The sequence below is a fragment of the Balaenoptera borealis genome (assembly GCF_965194805.1).
Source record: "Balaenoptera borealis genome assembly, chromosome: 1".
NCBI lineage: Eukaryota > Metazoa > Chordata > Mammalia > Artiodactyla > Balaenopteridae > Balaenoptera > Balaenoptera borealis.
This window is the reverse complement of record NC_138860.1, coordinates 186,679,137-186,699,996: the sequence shown is the minus strand read 5'-3', so window position 1 is coordinate 186,699,996 and position 20,860 is coordinate 186,679,137. Positions and strand designations below refer to the sequence as shown.

The window sequence follows — 20,860 nt, the reverse complement described above, 5'->3', positions numbered from 1 at the left end:
GAGAACCTAGGAGTCAGGAAACCTAAATTCTAGCCCTGGTTCTTCCACTCACTAACTTTGTCTCATGTGAGCATAAAATCTGAGCAAAAGTAAGTTGGTCAAACTAGCAATTGGGTCTGAACACAATTGGGCTACAAATAAATGGTCCTGATACAGGTCTTTTGAGTGTTGGCAAGACAGGTACACAGTGAGATGTTTTATAGCCTTAATTTCCAACTCATTCTCAACTTATTATTTCTTCGAAATGTTTGTAATAGTGAAAAATTAGATAAATCTAAATGACCAATGATAGACGACTAACTGGAAAAACTAAATATCTAACAATAGATTATTATTTGGAACAAACTAAATGTCTTTGGCCATTTTTTGTTCTTTTATGGTGAGAATTAAATTATAATGTGCATGAAAAGTAGTTTGTAAGTTAGAAAGTATCATATAAATGTTAGTTTCCTTTTTTCTTTTTTTGGCCGTGCCATGCGGCTTGTGGGATCGTAGTTCCCTGACCAGGGATTGAACCCATACCCTCGGCAGTGAGAGCTCAGAGTCCTAAGCACTGGACCGCCATGGAATTCCCAAATGTTGGTTTCTTTATTGTCATTCGTTATGTTTCAACTTTAATTATAAAAATACTTCAAGCTCTGCAGGTGATTCCCTAAAAGTTCCCAAAACACTTTGAGCAATTTGGCATCCAGGGAACTCCTGAAAGTATTTTATTTATTGATAGTTAATAGGGAGTGTTTATTAAAGAAATAATTAGAACTGAGTGCTTTGAGTTAGAGATGGGTTCACTGAGTCACAGCACAATGAATGAAAAAGACCCCCACTATGACACATCATTATGGCATTTCAGAGCATTGGGGATAAAAAGAACATGCTTCAGATCTTCCAAAAAGACAAAGCAGGTTACATGGAAAGGAACAAGAATCAGAATAGCACCAGACTTTCAACAGCAGTGTTCGGTGCCAGAAAACAATGAAGAATGCATTCATAATTTTAAAAGAAAATTCCAGCCTAGAATTCTCTCAGTTAAGGAAGAATAAAGACAGATTTATTTTATCTCCCATTTGCCCTTTATTATGAAGCTATTTGAGGATATGCTCCAGAAAAATTAAGAAGTAAAACAAGAAAGACAATGACATGGTTCTAAGAAATAGGGGATCTCCCTTAGGAGAGAGATGAAATGTCATATTTCAGAATGACAGATGCACAGATGGGTTAGAGATTTTCAGCCCAGATTAAAGAAGGAATTTCAGGAAAAAAGCCTCCATGAAAAAACAGATTCAGTAGAGTAATAATAGTTGATTGAACCATTTGAAATTGATTTGTTTTGAAGATCAGAAAGAGTTGAGGGACTTTCCTGCTGGCGCAGTGGTTAAGAATCCACCTGCCAATGAAGGGGACACGGGTTCAATCCCTGGTCCGGGAAGATCCCATATGCCATGGAGCAGCTAAGCCCGTGTGCCACAACTCCTGAGCCTGTGCTCTAGAGGCCGTGAGCCACAACTACTGAAGCCTCAGCGCCCAGAGCCTGTGCTCCGCAACAAGAGAAGCCACCGCAATGAGAAGCTCGTGCACCGCAACGAAGAGTAGCCCCCGCTCGCTGCAACTAGAGAAAGCCCGCGCGTAGCAATGAAGACCCAACGCAGACAAAAATAAATAAATAAATACTTTTTTTTAAAAAAAGAGTTGAATTACAGCAACATGATATGCAGCATAAATAATTGCTGTATTCATAGTGTGTTCGTTACTTGCCAAAAGCAGCTTTATGTAGCATATGTGTATTGTCTCATTTAATTCTCACAGTAATCATGAGGTAGGTAATATTATTTTCTCTGTTTTAAGACAGAAACACTGGGGCAAAAGGAAGGTTAGGCTAGGGTTAGGTTGCCCAAGGTCATACAGCTCATGTAAGTATTGGAGCTGTGGTTTGAACCTGGACAGCCTGATTTCAGAGCAGGGGTTCGTAACTGTTATGCTGTATAGGCAGGAGGTTGGAGGATACTTTTTTGTGGACGCTGACCAGTCCCAGGAGAAAGACCTGTAATACAGCCAAGTTCCCCTACAATGAAGCCCACTGTGCAAAAGCCCTACCTACCCACTTAGAACTTCCTATCAGCTCTTTGAAGGAAATTTAAAATATATCATTAATATGATAGAGAAATAAGAGAGCGTAATGCATTGGTGAAGCAAGAACAGAATACCATAAAAAGGAACATTCAGAGGACAAAGGTCTAAAAAATTGAGTATTGGGAATTCCCTGGCAATCCAGTGGTTAGGACTCAGCACTTTCACTGCCGACGGCCCAGGTTCGATTCCTGGTCGGGGAACTAAGATACTGAAAGCCTCGAGATGTGGCCAAAAAAAAAAAAAAAAAACAACTGAGTATAATAGCAGAAATGAAAACCTCAATAGGTGGATTGGAGGATGAATTTGAGGATATTTAGAAATTAGAGCGTGAAGGTAAGAGATGGAAAAGAGAAGAGAAAGGATAAGAAAATTGGAAGACCAGTCCTGGTGCTTCAGCTCTAACACTCAGGCATTTCCAAAGAGAACAGAGAAAATGGAAGGTAGAAAATCATCCGTGAAATAACTCAAGGACATTTTATAGAACTGCAGGTTATGAGTTCTGAGATTGAAAGGGCCTGCTCAGGGCCCAGCACAATAGATGAAAATAGAGCCACACTAGAGGACATCACTGTAAAATTTCAGAACATTTGTGGACAGAGTTCTCGTAAGCTTCAAGGGAGAAATAATATAAGCCACATTAAAAGGATCAGAATTACTGGAAGTGACTTTGGATTTCTCACTGTTAGCACTGAAGTCTAGAAGCAATGCCTTCAGAATTGTGGGAGAGGGCTTCCCTGGTGGCGCAGTGGTTGAGAATCTGCCTGCTAATGCAGGGGACACGGGTTCGAGCCCTGGTCTGGGAAGATCCCACATGCCGCGGAGCAACTGGGCCCGTGAGCCACAACTACTGAGCCTGCGCGTCTGGAGCCTGTGCTCCGCAACAAGAGAGGCCGCGATGGTGAGAGGCCCGCGCACCGCGATGAAGAGTGGCCCCCGCTTGCCACAACTAGAGAAAGCCCTTGCACAGAAACGAAGACCCAACATAGCAATCAATCAGTCAATAAATAAATCTTTAAAAAAAAAAAAAAAAAAAAAAGAATTGTGGGAGAAGGTGATTTTCAACATAGACTAGAGATTGTTTCTCTCTCTTCCCGCCTATGCATAATCTATGAGGATTAACTCTCATACACCCTCACAATTCTCTCCCAAACTTCCCAGATGTATAGCCTGAGGGTAATGGGGGTGTATGAGCTAATCTTCTTTGATCATGAGAGAAAGTAAACAGACACTCTTTGGATAAATTAAGAAATAACATTATAAGCACATAATATAGAATTACAATAGATTCGACCAGAAGAAATAGCTGAAAAAGTTAAAAGTGGTCACCTCTTAGGGATTTGGTTGGAGGGGTTGGTGGGTGAGATATGGGCAATGACTGTTGCTTCCATTATGGGCCTTTTGTCACCCTATGATTTTAAATCTATATATGTGAGTTTGTTTAATTAAAAAAATTTTTTTTAAATTTATTTAATTAATTTATTTTTTGGCTGCATTGGGTCTTCGTTGCTGCCCACGGGCTTTCTATCGTTGCAGTGAGCGGGGGCTACTCTTAGTTGGGGTGCACGGGCTTCTCATTGTGGTGGCTTCTCTTGTTGCGGAGCACGGGCTCTAGGCGCGTGCGCTTCAGTAGTTGCGGCATGCGGGCTCAGTAGTTGTGGCTCGTGGGCTCTAGGTACGTGGACTTCAGTAGTTGCGGCACACAGGTTCAGTAGTTGTGGCTCACGGGCTCTAGAGCGCAGACTCAGTAGTTGTGGCGCACGGGCTTAGTTGCTCCGCGGCATGTGGGATCCTCCCAGACCATGGCTCGAACCTGCATTGGCAGGCGGATTCTTAACCACTGCGCCACCAGGGAAGCCCTAATAAAAAATTTTTAATAAAATTTTAAAATCAGTTGCCTTGCATTAGTTCATTAGGGTTATAGAAGGATCAAATGGAATAACTGATATGAAAAAGAGTTTGTCTGTTGTAAACTGTTATTCAGTTGAAAGTGATAATATGACCATGTTGACTAAGAGGCAAAATACGGTTTTGAAGGATGGGTGTTGCGGAGTTATATTTGGTGGGTGATAATGTCATTGTATCTGTTAACCACGGCCACAATAGTGCAGTCGCAAAACACACATTCGCTTTGCTCATGAGTCTAAGCTCAGCTTGTGGGTTCACTGATCTGATCCAGGCTCAGCTGATCTCACCTGGACTTGCTCGTGCATCTAAGCAGATTGTCTGGGGTTTGGATGGTCTAGGATGGCCTCAACCACATAGCTGACGGTTAGCTGTCTGTCAGCAGGAGCTCTGTCCTGCAAGTTCTGTCATCCTCCAGCAGGCTAGTCTGGGTTTGTTTTCACGTCAGGAGCAGGAGTCCAAAAGAGAGTGGGAGTGTACAACACCTCGAAGGCCTAGGCTCAGAATGGGAACACTTTCCCACGTGCCACATTTTTTGGGCCAAAGCAAGTCACAAAGGGTGCGAAGGAGGTTCCATCCCTTTATGGTAAGAGCTGCAAATTCACATTGAAAAGGAAGGGTGGAGAAAAGGGGCCATTTTTGCAATTCACCCAGCACAGTCACTGAAGCCAACTATTTATTCCACATATTTGGAATGAGAACATGGAAAGACATCAGAAGACCTGTAACTTAACTTACTTTCTTTTTCCTTTGTAGACAGTAAGAGAGGTGTCAGAGTTTTCCATTTAGATAGACAACTTCAAATTCTCAGCATGGAAAACTCAGAGAAGACAGAAGTGGTTCTCCTTGCTTGTGGTTCCTTTAATCCTATCACCAATATGCACCTCAGGCTGTTTGAGCTGGCCAAGGACTACATGAATGGAACAGGTAGGAACAGTAACAAAAAGCAATGATGGGGTTCAGGATGCACTACCCTACAATACAGCACTTTGGCTTATTGGATAGTTTAAGCGGAAGGACTTTGATAAAACAGCAGAAGCAGGAAGGTCACTCTGACCTCCTCCCTCCACCCCTCTTCCCTGAAGCAGATCGTAAAATGTTCATGTGAGAGGTGCTCTCCCTAAACCGGGAGAAAAGGAGCATCCTTATCTCTGAAGACAAAGGGAATTCAAACAAACATTCTTTGCTAAATTCCCCTGAGTTTTCTACACTTACCTTGTACTCTTTGCCCTATCATATTTCGCCATGACTGTCTACCCTTCATCCAACCTAGCATAAAAATACAGTAAGTCCCCTATATAGAACAAGTTCCGTTCCAAGAGTGAGTTCATAAGTCCAATTTGTTTGTAAGTTCAACAGAGTTAGTCTAGGTACCCAACTAGCACAATCGGCTATATAGTACTGTACTGTAATAGGTTTATAATACTTTTCACACAAATAATACATAAAAAACAAACAAACACAAAAAATAAAACATTTTTAATCTTACAGTACAGTACCTTGAAAAGTACAGTAGTACAGTACAACAGCTGGTATACAGGGGCTGGCATCAAGTGAACAGGCAAGAAGAGTTACTGACTCAAGGAGGGAGAGGAGGTGGGAGATGGTAGAGCTGAAGGATGGTCAGCAATAGGAGGTGGAGAGCAAGCTGCAATTTCACTCACACCTGACATTGATGGCACAGGTTCTGGTTCCTTGGTTCCTTGTTGGATTCAATTCCATCTACCATCTTGAAAAAACAATCCAGTGATGTCTGGGTAGTAGCTCTTTTTTTCTCATCATAGATGACATGGTAGCACTGGATTGCATTCTGAACGGCTGCCGCAACCTTCACGTACCGTTCTATGTTCAGGTCCTGTGCCTCAAAAACTAACAGTGCCGCCTCAAATAAAGAAAATCCCCTTGCCATTTCCTGCGTCGTGAATCTCTTCAGTTCTTCAGTTACTTCTTCCTCTCCTCTCTCTCTGTCCTTTCTCTGGGCCTCCAATTCCATCACAGCTTCATTAGTAAGCTCCTTGTGTTGCACAGCAAGGAGTTCAGTGAAGTCGTCCTCTTGCAAATCTAGCTATAAATAAAGATGCTATACTACTATACCCTTACAGTACTGTACAGTAAAGTACACAAAAGCACAACCACTTGTAGAGGATGTGGTGCACATGACAATGTACATCAGACATGTTAACTAACTTATGTGACTGGACATGCGAACACATGTTCGCATCTTTGAAAGTTCGCAACTCGAAGGTTCATATGTAGGGGACTTACTGTACTTAGGTTTAACTGTTTCTTGGAGTCTTCATTTCTTTATGAAGGCTCCCGTGTCGCATAATAAATCTTACATTAAGTAAATTTGTATGCTTTTCTCCTGTTAATCTATCTTTGTCAGTTTCACACCCCGCCAGGGACCCTAAGAGGGTCGAGGAAAACTTTTTCTCCCCTACATACACACAGATTTATTTTGTTTTGTTACATAAGTGATCATGCTGTGTGCTGATAGGTGGATGGGTGTCCAAACTCACTAATAATCAGGGAACTAAAATAAAAAATGAGATATATTCTACCCATCACATTGACACAAGTTTTTAAACTTGATAATGTCAAATATCAGGTGTTGGGAAGGAATGGGCTCTTGCGTATACAAATAGATAAAGGCTTTTTACAAGGCGGTTTGGCAATATCAATCAAAATTTAAACTGCTAAAAGAAAAAAAAAAAAATTTAAACTGCTGAGGAATGGGGAGTCAGTGTTTGATGGGTACAAAAATTTCACTTGGGGAAGTTGGAAGAGTTCTGGAGATGGACGGTGGTGATGGTCGTACAACATGTCACAGTACTGTACACTTAAAATAGCTTAAATGGTAAATTTTATGTATATTTTACCACAATTAAAAATAAATAAATAAACCTGAATCCCTGTGAAAAAAGGAGGAGGGGGGGAAATCTGTGATTATGAAACCATATTGATGATATTTCCTGTGCATAAAATCTGATTTGTTATAATACCTCATATCAAATCTAATTCTTTACCCAGGAAAATATGAAGTTATCAAAGGCATAATTTCTCCCGTCGGCGATGCATATAAGAAGAAAGGACTCATCTCTGCCCATCACCGAGTTATCATGGCACAACTCGCCACCAAGAACTCAAAATGGTTGGAAGTTGATACATGGGAAAGTCTTCAACAGGATTGGATAGAGACTGCCACGGTGCTAAGGTATTCATGGTGCAGTCAGCTCTGCCGTGCCATTCCTGTGTGAGGTTATCACACGGTAATAAGGCGTGGGTGGTGCTCAGCCTTTATGGCTGTCACTGTGTTTTGAGATGTTTGCACGCTTGTTAACTGTATATCCCTGTTAAAGAATAGAGGAAGCACACCTGGCCTGTCTTATGCCCCAAGTGAGAAAGGTAAAGTTGTAAGATGATGTTACTGTGGTCAGTCTTCTTAAGTATAAAAGAGAGAGGCTGGTAATTTAAGGAAGAGAAGCCGTGATGCTTGATCACAGAGAGAGCTGGTTTTGGGAGCTGCTTCCCTGACAGCATATGGGGGTTGTCACAAATCGCCGTGCTCAGAACTCTGAAACAGCTCCAGTTTAAGGGTTCAGAAACCAGAGTGAGTAACATCTAATGATTACTGAATGTTCTCTTGAGTATAGAACACCAGGACTTTCGGAAAAACCTGTCTAATGTCTATTCTTAGAGTTTGAACCTTCTGGTTCTAACCATATCAGTTAGGGTTACGATAGGAAATAGAAACCACTCTGAGCATTTTAAGCAGAAAGGGATTTTAGGTGCTCATGCAGAAATGTGGAAAGGGCTGGAAGAGTAGAAGTGGTGGCTTGTTTCAAGGTCATGCCTCCTTAGCTGCAGTTGGAGTTCAGGAAACTGTTCCTGCTTCTGCCAACGATGCTGCTCTTGAACTGTCCCAGTCTATAGGGTCTGACCACCACGCTGACATGGTAAGAGATTACTTGTCAGGGTCCAGTATATACTTGTTTGTTTTTTTTGTTTGTTTGTTTAATATTTTTTATAGGAATTTTTAAAAATTAATTAATTAATTTATTTATTTGTTTTTGGGTGTGTTGGGTCTTCGTTTCTGTGCGAGGGCTTTCTCTAGTAGTGGCGAGCGGGGGCCACTCTTCATCTCGTTGCGCGGGCCTCTCACTGTTGCGCCCTCTCTTGTTGCGGAGCACAGGCTCCAGACGCGCAGGCTCAGTAGTTGTGGCTCACGGGCCTAGTTGCTCCGCGGCACGCAGGATCTTCCCAGACCAGGGCTCAAACCCGTGTCCCCTGCACTGGCAGGCAGATTCTCAACCACTGTGCCACCAGGGAAGCCCTACTTGTTTGTTTTTTATGTATTATTTGTGTGAAAAGTATTATAAACCTATTACAGTACAGTACTATATAGCCGATTGTGTTAGTTGGGTACCTAGGCTAACTTTGTTGGACTTACGAACAACAAAGTCCAACTTTGTTGGACTTATGAACGTGCTCTCGGAACGGACCTCATTGGTATTTAGGGGACTTACTTTCTGTAATCAATGTTAACGCTTGTTTTTATGGCACAGACACATACAGCTTAGAATAGTAATAGCTACCATTTGCTGTGCTCCCAGGATTTTCCTTGCTTTCCATTTTTGACAGCCAGAGTCCAGGGCTGCCATATCCTGGCCAGCATCCGTTCTGACCCAGCAGACTATGTATTCGAAGGCATCCATTCTGAGTAGTTGGGCATTGTCTGTACCTGTGGTTAAATGTGTTTAATAGCTCCCAACCTTTAACATTGCGTCAGAGGCTCTTAGGCATCTCCAGAGGGATGACGTTTCAGTTGAGCATTGTGAGAAAGAGAAATGTTCTATTGCTTTGTTGCTTTATAGACACCATCAAGAGAAGCTGGAGGCCAGTAGCTGTGATCACCAGCAGAACTCACCTGTACTGGGAAGACCTGGACGGAAGCGGAAGTGGGCTGAACAAAGACAAGATTTTAGTCAAAAGAAATCACTAGAGCAAACAAAAACAAAAGGTCTGTGTGTTTTGCCAGGACTTACCAATGATAGCTGATAAGACTCTAGGGCTGAGCAAGCCCCCTTTGTATTTTACTTTCATATTCAGTATGTGTGGGTGCCTGGAAAATGCCCCTTGTTAGTATTCTTTTCTTTTTTTTTTTCCCTTTGGCTGCACTGCACAGCTTGCAGGATCTCAGTTCCCCGACCAGGGATTGAACTCAGGCCATGGCAGTGGAAGCCCAGAATCCTAACCACCAGGCCACCAGGGAACTCCCCACCCCTTGTTAGTTTTATGATGGGAGGAAGGGAGAGTGAGAGGCACCCTGAGCTCATTTCTCCTGCAGGAGGTAGACCTTAACTTTTGAGGGATCCTGGATCTCTTTTTAGAGAATCTGAATCTGTTAGAAACTATGACCCCTCTAGCCAGAAGAACACACATACACATTCATTTTGATGCAGGGAGTTATTAAAAAGGCAAACCCTGGGACTTCCTTGGTGGCGCAGTGGTTAAGACTCCGCACTCCTAATGCAGGGGACCTGGGTTCGATCCCTGGTCCGGGAACTAGACCCCAGATGCATGCCGCAACTAAGAGTTTGGATGCCACAATGAAGGATCCTGCAAGCTGCAGCTAAGGAGCCCACCTGCCACAACTAAGACCCAACACAACCAAATAAATAAATCAATTTTTTTTTTAAAAAAAAAGGCAAACCCTGAAGCTCTGTTTTCTTCTTCTTCCCAGGTGTGCCAAAGGTGAAGTTGCTGTGTGGAGCAGATTTCTTGGAGTCTTTTGGTGTGCCCAATCTGTGGAAGGGTGAGGATATCACCAAAATCGTGGGAGACTATGGGCTTATATGTGTTACTCGGGCTGGAAATGATGCTCAGAAATTCATCTATGAATCCGACGTGCTGTGGAAACACCAGAACAACATTCACCTGGTGAATGAATGGATCACCAATGACATCTCATCCACAAAGATCCGGCGAGCCCTCAGAAGGGGACAGAGCATTCGCTACTTGGTACCAGACCTTGTCCAGGAATATATTGAGAAGCATAGTTTGTATAGCTCCGAGAGTGAGGAGAGGAATGTTGGGGTGATCCTAGCTCCTTTGCAGAGAAAAATTGCAGAAGCTGACACATAAGAAATTCTCCAGCATGGTATTGTGGACTTCCCTTTTGGGAATTTGAAACAGTGTGGGTGTTAGTAAATGGGGGAAGGAATTGTGATCCTCTTTAATAAATTAAAGTTTAAAAGGTTGGTTAAAATCAGTAATAATTTAAAATCAGGTTTATCTTTTTATCAGAAGTTACTAAGATGAATGATTTCAATTTTTTTTTTTTGGAATATACAAATCCCTTTATCTTTAAAACAAGAGATTAGTAGCAGAGCTAATTGTAGAAAAACATAGAAGAACATTCAATATACAAATCCCTTTATCTTTATTTTTTTATTATTATTTTTATAAATTTATTTTATTTATTTATCTTCGGCTGCGTTTTGGCTGCGTTGTGTCTTCGTTGCTGTGCGCGGGCTTTCTCTAGCTGCATCGAGCCAGGCCTACTCTTTGTTGCGGTACACAGGCTTCTCATTGCGGTGGCTTCTCTTGCTGCAGAGCAGGGGCTCTAGGCGCGCGGGCTTCAGTAGTTGTGGCACGTGGGCTTCAGTAGTTGTGGCTCGCGGGCTCTAGAGCGTAGGCTTCAGTAGTTGTGGTGCACGGGCTTAGTTGCTCTGCGGCATGTGGGATCTTCCCGGGCCAGGGCTCGAACCCGTGTCCCCTGCATTGGTAGGCGGATTCTTTTTTTTTTTTTTTTTTTTTATAAAAAAGTTTTACCTGATCTTTATTACCAGGATAACATGAAATAAAAAGCTCTTAAGCATTTATACACAGAGAAAAATCAATAGGGAGACTGGTAGGACTCAGTATCCATAGTAGCTAAAATAGGAAAAGGCCAGGGACTTTATCAATGGAGTCATAAAACAGACTTAACCAAAACTGCAAGCTAGGCAACAAGCAGTTTCACTTCAGAGACTTTATTGCGGGGCCCCAGTTACCTTATCTGAAAATAAATGATTATAAGTAACACTTATCTGAAGGGAGAATTCTGGGAGAATTAAACTATCCCCTACAAGACCCAATGAGCATACTTAGGTATTAAGACCTGATTGCTTAGGGTGTGAAAGTTCACAGCACAGTCTACTCCAGGACCTTCCTTAAAGGTTTAAAAACCTCAAACAAAAGTTCTTAATACAAGAACCAATGTTTAAAGCATAAAATCCTTACTTGGAGTGTTCAGCCCAGTTGATTATCAAAAGCTATTTATAAAATGCTTCAATACTGATGATATTAAAACTACTAAAACTCTGTAATGATCACAAAGATTTGGCCTCCCAGGTTAGAGTCCAAAGTCATTCTGACACCTGATAACATTGCAGAGATGTCAGTCAGATGCTTCTTAACCTAACAATGTGGCATCTGCTGTCTATGTTTGCCGTCAATCATAATCTCCAGCCATCTTCTTAATGTGTGACAATTTGCTCTTCAACTGCTTGCCGTAATTCCTCTTACTTTTGTAATCTGCAGATCCCTTAACTTGTTTCAGTCTATTGTGTTCAGCAGCAGCAGCCATGTACTCTTCACTTTCTTCTCTATAGTCATCCAGTTCTTTATCCAGACGAGAGAGTTCTTTATTGATCTCATCAAGTTCTGCTTGTAAGCTCTTGTATTCCTGCAGGCCAGTGTCAAAATTCCTCTTGCAGAGTTGTCTTTGTTGATCTGAAGTGATGGGTGGATATTCCCTGATCAGTCCTCCTGCAGCTCATCGCAGGACTCGCCACCCGTCGTGTAGTCTGTTTCATAGTGGTCTTGCTCTGATCTCCTCGACTTTCCTCGGTAGGCGGATTCTTAACCACTGCGCCACCAGGGAAGTCCCCTCTTTAAAACAAGAGATTAGTAGCAGAACTAATTGTAGAAGAACATTCAATCAAACTAACTACAAAAAGAATTCAGAAAAGACATCCTGGCTTTACCACAGAAAGAGAAGTAAAGTATGAAAAGTAAAGAGATCATTTAAGATCGTAATTTTAGTTACGAAAGGAATGAACATTTTATGCATGCCTTTCTTCCTGGGCAGCCCTCACTCAGGGTGGCCAAAGAATTCTTAAAATAGTGATCTTGTAAAATGCATCACTGATCAGATCTCCAGCTGTGCAAAATACCGGCTGTGAAGTCCTGGCGGAAACTCTGCCAGTAGTTGGTTCTCTCCAGCACACATCAGAAGGCCAGTGAAGCTTTGCTAGGCACGCTTGCCTGAAGCCCCACCTCTAGAGGCAGGGAGAGGGGTCCGAGCCCTGGAATGTTTAGAAAGGTACACGGGTGTTTCTGATGCCCATGAGAGGCAGGGAGCCTCTGCCTTCCCCATGTTATGCACAGATTCTCTTAGCACAGCCCTGTTGTGGCTCGTGGTCCAGCCCTGGCCATCTGCCATCTCTGTATAGAAGGGATGTCGTGCTACCTGAAACAGAGAGAACCACAGAGAATGAGAGATCTCACTCAAGGATTTTGTGAGGTGTGAATGCTCTTAGACTTTACTGGTAGCTTAATTAGATGGTGAAAGGACATGAGAAATGCCGCACTGGACCAGCCCAGCAGTTCCTCTTTTTTTTTGTGGCTGCGTTGGGTCTTTGTTGCTGCGCACGGGCTTTCTCTAGTTGCAGCGAGCGGGGGCTACTCTTCATTGTGGTTTGCGGGCTTCTCATTGCAGTGGCTTCTCTTGTTGCGGAGCACGGGCTCTAGCCGTGCAGGCTTCAGTAGTTGTGGTACGTGGGCTCAGTAGTTGTGGCATGCAGGCTCAGTAGTTGCGGCACACAGGCTCTAGAGCACAGGCTCAGTAGTTGTGCTGCATGGGCTTAGTTGCTCCGTGGCATGTAGGATCTTCCCGGACCGGGGCTCGAACCCATGTACCCTGCATTGGCAGGCAGATTCTCAACCACTGCACCACCAGGAAAGCCCCCCAGCAGTTCCTTTAGCTCAGAATTTTGGTTCCTGATGAATGGCTTGTGGAAGAAATCTCCACAGCCTCAATCTAAAACTCTCGAGTTTCTGAAGACCCCTGCTGTTTCTATTCCAGTCCACTGTGAACCTGCCATTTGTGGATTTAAGCAGAAAAAGAGTCTGTTTTCTTATACTTTTTCTCTTCTTGTCCTTTTGTAGGAACTTTACCCAAACTAGAACACTCAAATATTAATTGAAGTCATAACGTTATGTTAAAAACACAAACTTGTTATATGGTTTGCTACTGATTAAAATTTTTTGGAAGTTTTACCAATTAATAAAGCAAAAAGACCAGAAATAGCTTTTTCTAGAATAGTTTTATGGTTCATGAAAATCACTCTGTGATAGAAAGAGGACTAAAGTTAAATTTCTAATGAAAGTAGAATAGGGATTTCCCTGGTGGCACAGTGGTTAAGAATCCACCTGCCAGTGCAGGGGACACGGGTTCGAGCCCTGGTCTGGGAAGATCCCACATGCCGCGGAGCAGCTAAGCCCGTGCGCCACAACTACTGAGCCCTCGTGCCACAACTATTGAAGCCCGTGTGCCCTAGAGCCCGTCCTCCGCAACAAGAGAAGCCACCGCAGTGAGAAGCCCGCGCACGTCAGTGAAGAGTAGCCCCCACTCGCCACAACTAGAGAAAGCCCGCGCGCAGCAACAAAGACCCGACGCAGCCCCCCAAAATAGTAATAATAATAATTTTAAAAGAAGAAAGTAGAATAATTTACCTTTACATACCTACATCTAATAATTTACATTTCATACCTACACCACTCTAAAGGATTTATACCTCTGCAGAAGAAAATAATGTACTTACACCTGTGCAGTTGGCTAGTCAGATCTGAAGCCACCATTTAAAAAAGGAAAATGTTAAATAAAGTTGGCAAATGTAAATTCTACAACTCGTGACTTATTCTTATAAAGTCAACGGGCCGACTTCTCAAAGACGGAGGAGCGCAAAGCCTGGCACCCAATAGCTTCAGTCTCTTATCTGCTGAACGAATGAAAGGTTATAATCTCAGATTGTAGAGACGAGGCTCATTCTTCCGCTCCTCAGCTTTTTGGAGTTTAAGAATTGTAGCAGTACTGAAAAATAACAATCTAGAAACAGATGAAGTTATCAAAATTTAACTTTGATTTCTTCTCCTGGAAAACTACACTTAGTTTATATGAACTGTGTGTGAACTGCAGGAAGTTTCCAGTGCTAGAAACTTCTTTTCTACTTTGATGCCTTCCTGCCTAGAAGTGCCCACAGTCTGCTTAGCTGTGAGTATATTGACCTCAGGGCCTACTGGGTAAGGCATGTGGGGACCCTCCCAGGAGACCTGGTAACAGTGAAATGATCCTGTTGTTGTGCTATTTGTGGATCAACAACTTTGTACGTGGAAGGAGCTGCTTGCCTTTTTGTCCCAGTATCAGGATGCTGCTAATGCCACAAAGTAATAACGTAGTTGAGGGCATCCTTAAGGACAGAACTTCCTCTTTGGAGAATGAAATAGGACAATGAATTTCACAAGGGAATAAATATCAGTAACTCTTGTGGCTTCTGTTGAGGAAGAGGGAAAAAATGCCATTGTTTGTTCCCTACCATACCTTTTTCATACTTGGCTCTTGTAATGTGAATTTAAGAGTTTAGGAAATGTGTAGAGCTGGTGTTTTGTTTGATGCTGGTGTTTTTTATGTGTTGTACTCCCTTACCTCTTACATTGTCAAATTTGAAGCAGCAGAAGAACGTTCAGTAGAAGTCCTTTACTGCAGCTTCATTCAGTTGAGCCTACAGCATATGGGGAGATTTGTGTTGTTGTTTGCCTGGTTAATGGACAACTGTGAACAGCACTTGTTGGCAGTTCCTTGGAACTGGGGCACTGAATGCCTAGTCCGATTGAGCCAAGGGGGTGATTTAGCTTCATCTCCTGCGTCAAAGGATGCTCTTTCTTTTTCTGCCCCCCTGAGTATCTCACTACAGGGTAGAAGGAAGCCTCCCCCCAGGGTCAGCATGCATAGCAGTGGTGGGGCTGCTGTCACCCTTACCCTACCCTCTCCAGGTCACCTCTCTGGGGGCCCAGAAGTTGCTATATTATGAAATGGGCTCCTTTAACATTTATTTCTGGGTGCCACGGGACATCCATTCCTCCACCATTCTCATAATTGCTCCCAAAGGCCTCTTGGTCTAAGATGTTCACCATAGCATCCAGCTAACTATGAGAACGCGTAGACAGTATCCATCTCTAAAATCTGTACCTAGTTCACCAGTGGTGCTGTTTGAACTTAATAATGTCAGCACTTATTGAGCACTTAATAATTGTGCCCGGCATGTGCTAACATGTGCCTTATATCATAAGGGAAATGGGCACAATTAGGTGACTGGTGTAAATGGCAAAACTGAAGCTTGAACGGGCAGTTTGTCTTCAGAACCTGTGCCCTTAACCTCTTTACTCCTCGTGTAATGTATTACTTTTCAAAGAATGAGGTTTTAGCCAAATCTTGAAATTTGCATCCACCCAAAGTAGATAAGTACAAAAAAATAAAACTTTCAACAGTATGGTAGTCTGATGGTGATGTCTGATGTGTTCAATCCATACGGATGGACTAAGTTGAACTCGCCCAGTGTTAGCATTTCCTTGGAACTGGGGCAATGAATGCCCAGTCAGAGGAAAGAGGGGTATGAGCCGCAGTTCACTCTTAACCAACAAAAAGATGAAGAAGGGCGCCCAGCTGCCCATGCTGGTACCAGAACGTCACCCTGCAGCACTGTTGCCTGTGAGTCAGCGGAAGAAGCTTCTGCCTGGGAGGCGGGTTTCTAGCTCCAGGCATGTCAGTCAGCCGATGGGGGGCAGTCACATGTCTCTCAGATTCCCTTTCTGTAAACAAAAGTGATGATTTTTTTTTTTTTTTTTGGCTGCACTGCAAGGCTTGTGGGATCCTAGTTCCCGGACCAGGGATCGAATCTGTGTCCCCTGCATTGGAAGCACGGATTCTTAACCACTGGACCGCCAGGGAGGCCCCCAAAACAATGATTTTTGAGGCCCCTTCCGGCTCTGAAATGTTGTAGCCCTGATGGAGCGTTGCCACTCACACTGGCTTCTCACCACGTGTCCCCACCCTTCTGCACGACCAGGAAGCAGTTCTCGGAACACTCATCACTTGAGGTGCTAAAGGGAGCATCCTTCAGCACCCGTCACCAGCCTCTGTCGCCAGGCTGCTGGCAGTTAGGGAGGGCGGGCAGAGAAATGCTGCATTTGGAGCATCAGCAGGGAACTCTCCAGAGCCGCTCCTGAAGGCTTCCTCAAAATGAGTGCCCGGGGCTCCTGTAGTCAGGAAACCAGGACAGAGGGTGTTCCAGGTGGAACTCCTTATACTACCAATTATTTGTTGTTTATCTGAAATTTGAGGAGTCCTGTTTCTGGTCTGGTTTTTTGCCAACTCCAGCAACCTTAGGCAGGAGGAACAACCTAAGAGGAGGTATGGAGAAGAGCAGGCGTGTGACCATGGGCTTTAGCAAGGAAGCCAGCCTGACCGAGGCCAGGCGTGTGGGGTGGGATGTGGCGGCTCATAGGAGGGGAGCTTGGAAGGGTCCGGGTGGGGTTTCGGGCCTGCTGCAGTGGCGCCGGCGTGTGGTGGCGATTCCCATTCTCTGTTGTGGCTCCTCCTGAGGGACGATGGCCCTCCTCCTGCTGAGGGGACTTCAGTGCTGGGATTCTGATCCATTTCTGCCTCAAGCGTCTTACAGGTCTGAATGATACAGCAGGCAGTGTGTCCCAAATCAAGTTAAACTGCCTGATAAGTTTTTCCAAACCAGTGAGTATCATGATGACAATTACATTTTAAAACATTAGGGAAATTTTCAAACATAGAATTAGTGATAAAAGTATAATGAACCCCTGTGTATCCAGGTCTTATCCCTGGAACTGCACCGAGCTTCCTGATGGTGTTGCCTCCTTGCATTAGGGAGGGGAGGTATGGATGGGGTGAAGTTTACTACTGTCCACGCCATTCTTTGCTGGACCAGTATCAGACTCCATCACGTGTCCCTCATCATTCCCATCCATTACTGTCTAGGAGAAGCAGTGCTTGTACACCAGATTAGGACCTCATCTTGGCTCTAATTTTATGGTTTACTTTGCCAGTATCAAATAGAAGGAAAGAAAGGGCTCAAATTTGGCAGATAACTTTCTCTTTCCTTTCCAGAGATAACTTTGGTCTCAGTCTAGAAGAAAGATCTTGAAATTGCAGAGGAGAAAATGATTCCTCCTCCCATGGGCAAGTCCAGTCTTATGTCCACTTCCACTAAAATTCAACCCTCTCCCTAATAAATGGCCCTTGCTCAAGCTGGCCAAAAGCCATACCAACCAGCACAACTGCTAGAACTATTATTAGTTATTTCTGTGACTTTCATTTTCAGGCCAACATTTAGAACAATCAGATTTTAAGGATAGGAAGGAAATGTGATTTCTCCATGTCCTGTTCCTTTAGTCATCTGGAATTTAAACAGGTTTCATGCTCCAGAAATCTGGTCAGAGTTCTTCGTTCTGTGCCCTTTACGTGGCAAAGTATATCTAATCCCAGGACTTGATATCATCCTGTCATGTTCCACCAAAGGAATCAATGTTTCATACTTATAAGAATCAATAGCCTCATCTGAGCAAGGCAGTGAGTGCCACTATGGTTTCCTCAATAAAAATGGTATTTCTCCTTTGGAAAGGTCATAGCCATTCATTCAACAAATATTTATTAAGCACTTGCCAGGCACTGTACTAGGCACTGGGGATACTATAGAGGTGAATAAGATGAACATGGTCTCTGCCCTTGACATTTTAATGAAAAAGGTAGTCAGTAAACAAAGCGAGAAAAGATAATTATGGATTATGATAATTATGAAGGATATAAGCAGAGATGTGATACAGAGTAAATGTAGATCAGAAGGCTGTTCTGAGAAGGTGACTCAGATATTTGAAGAGATCCAAATATTTCTCTGTTCAACTTCTAAACTAATGGAAAAATAAGACAAAAGAAACAATAAGTGGAGAACCAAAATAGCACCTTTTTTGCCACACCTCGAGGCTTGCGGGATCTTAGTTCCCCAACCAGGGGTCAAACCAGGGCCCTGGCAGTGAAAGTGCCGAGTCCTAACCACTGGACCACCAGGGAATTCCCAAAATAGCACCCTTATGACTGATAAAATCCAGGTTAGAAGTTGTAGCTTAGTGTGAGGGTCAAAAGAGGTACTGGTAACTGTGACAGATGGTGTTTTCCAAGATGGCTATTACGAGAATCTCCCATCTCACGTGCTCCTTTTTTTTTTTTTTTTTTTTAATTAATTTGTTTTTGGCTGCATTGGGTCTTCGTTGCTGCACGTGGGCTTTCTCTAGTTGCGGCGAGCAGGGGCTACTCTTCGTTGCGGTGCACGGGCTTCTCATTGCGGTGGCTTCTCTTGCTGCAGAGCACGGGCTCTAGGCGCGCGGGCTTCAGTAGTTGCGGCACGTAGGCTCAGTAGTTGTGGCTCGCAGGCTCTAGAGCGCAGGCTCAGTAGTTGTGGTGCATGGGCTTAGCTGCTCCGCGGCATGTGGGATCTTCCCGGATCAGGTCTTGAACCCATGTCCCCAGCATTGGCAGGTGTATTCTTAACCACTGCACCACCAGGGAGGGAAGTCCCCATCACGTGCTCCTTTTACAGTGTGACACTGAGGGATGAGGTCCATGTTCCCTCCCTTTGAATCACAGTGGGCCTTGGACTTTGGTGGAAGTGATGTTATATGACTTCTCAGACTAGGTCAAGATGGTACATCATCTTCCTGGTTCTCTTGGGATGCTCCCTCTTAGAGCCCAGCTATCCCTGCTTGAGGGAGCCCAAGCAGCCCATGGAGAGGCCCACATGGAAAGGAACCTGGCCCCCAGCCCACAGGCCTGGCTGGGCTCCCAGCCAACAGATAGCCGTGAGATGGATCCATTTGGGAGGTGGCTTCTCTAGCCCTCCCAACTGGAGTCAAGGTACCCCAGCTAATGCCACATGGAGCTGAGATGAGCCATGCCCTGTGAGCCCTCCCCAGACTGCAGATTTGTGAGCCAATTAATGACCTGTATTATTTTAAGCCATTGAGTTGGGAGAGGCAAGAATAAATGATATACTAACTCCCCCAATCTAGGCAGTCTATCTGAGAGAAAGTTCAGGTCTGTGAAATAGACATACCCTCAAGTCCATGTCAAAAGGGAGAAGAAAATACTGAGATACCCTGTGTTTACAATATTTGATAGAGTAACTACCTAGTGGATAAAATTCTTCAATGGCTGTTGTCTGTAGGGCAAGCAACTCATTCCAGTTTTCCTAGAACTTTTCCAGTTTTAGTAATGAAAGTTCCATGCCCTGGGACTCCTTCAGTCTTGGGGAAACCGTAATGGGTGGTCACCCTAGTTTCTCCCAACCAGGTAACTCATTCCACCTCCATGAGGAAGAAATAGGGTTGGAAAAAAAAACAAAACAAAACAGGGTGTTTAGGGAAAATTCTTCTCCATGAAGAGCATGGTTAAAAATGACTGTTTCTCTAATAGTGACTTTTGAACTGGAAGCCAGAGGAGCTAACCATGCAAAAACCAGGAGGAAAAACCTCCCAGGAAGAGGGAACACTGTATGCAAAGACTGCGAAGAAAGAAAGGGTTTGACCTCTGCACGGAATCACCACCACAACAAAACTGGTATGATTGGAGTTGCTGAGCTGAGGGAGACAGAGTGTAATGATGTAGGAGAAGTATCCAGAAACCCAATCAGCAATGGCTTTATGAACCATGGGAGGGAGTGCAATTTCCTCTTACGAAAAGTGGGACAACACTGAGGCATTTTAAGCTTGAGGGTGAGAAGATCTGAACTACATTTCTCAAAAGCTTGCCTGACTGCAGGATGGAGAGTGGTTTGGTGGGATCAGGAGTTGAAGCAGCAAGTCCAGGGAAGAGGCAAGACAGGATGGTGGCTTGGGTTAGGTTGGAAGAACCAACAGGATTTGCTGATGGATTGGATATGGGTGAGCAGAGAAGGGAGAACTCCAGTGTCTAAATGGGCTTTGGGCTTAAGCAACCGGGTGACTAGTGGTACAATTTATGGAGATGAGGAAAGCCAAGGAATAATTTTGTTTTATGCTTTCTGCCTTGGATATGTTACATTCGAATGCCTTTAAGTCATCCAAGGGGAGACATTGAGAGGCATCTTAAGCAGTGAGAGGTGACACATGAGCTCTGAAGTCAGGCTGCCTGAGATCGAATCCAGACTCTTCCACCAACTGTATGAACTTGGGCAAGTTACTTAACCTCTCTTTGTCTCAGGTTTTGTCTCTGTCAAATGGAGATACTAAAGTAACTATTGGAGAGGTAGGATTTTGTGATAAATGATAATACACATAGTAATCACTCAATAAATGTTGGCTATTAATATACTTGAGTCTGGAGCTCACGGGAGAGATCAGAAATGGACAGATAAGCTGTACACCTGAAACTAACACAACATTGTAAATCAACTATACTCCTATAAAAAAATTTTTTTTAAATAGAAAAAAAAGAAAAGAAATGGACAGATAAGTCTTGGAGCCAGCCTATAGAGAGGGTGTTTGTGGCTATATTATAGGTTAGCCCACATTCGCAACACCTTACTCTTTGGCCTTTCTGTACTGACAAGGCTAAAGACTAGATACTAGATTCCCCCGGCTCCCTTGCAGTTAAAAGTAGCATAAGACACAGTTTGGGCCAATGAGGGTAAACAGAAATCTGATGAAGGGATAATGGCAGGTGGTACTC

General features: G+C 43.7%; 1 protein-coding gene across 2 annotated transcripts in view; it reads left to right on the top strand.

The window, feature by feature from the left end:
* NMNAT1 (nicotinamide nucleotide adenylyltransferase 1) overlaps nucleotides 1–13,975 on the top strand; it is a 28,411-nt gene extending 14,436 nt beyond the window's left edge. For both annotated transcript variants that reach the window (XM_082353105.1, XM_082353104.1), the window contains 4 exons: nucleotides 4,786–4,956; nucleotides 7,060–7,243; nucleotides 8,904–9,049; nucleotides 9,773–13,975. In XM_082353105.1, coding sequence (XP_082209231.1) covers nucleotides 4,842–4,956; nucleotides 7,060–7,243; nucleotides 8,904–9,049; nucleotides 9,773–10,173 — 846 coding nt within the window. In that variant the 5' untranslated portion in view covers nucleotides 4,786–4,841 and the 3' untranslated portion in view covers nucleotides 10,174–13,975. The remainder of the gene's footprint in view (nucleotides 1–4,785; nucleotides 4,957–7,059; nucleotides 7,244–8,903; nucleotides 9,050–9,772) is intronic.
* The last annotated feature ends 6,885 nt before the right edge of the window (nucleotides 13,976–20,860 follow it).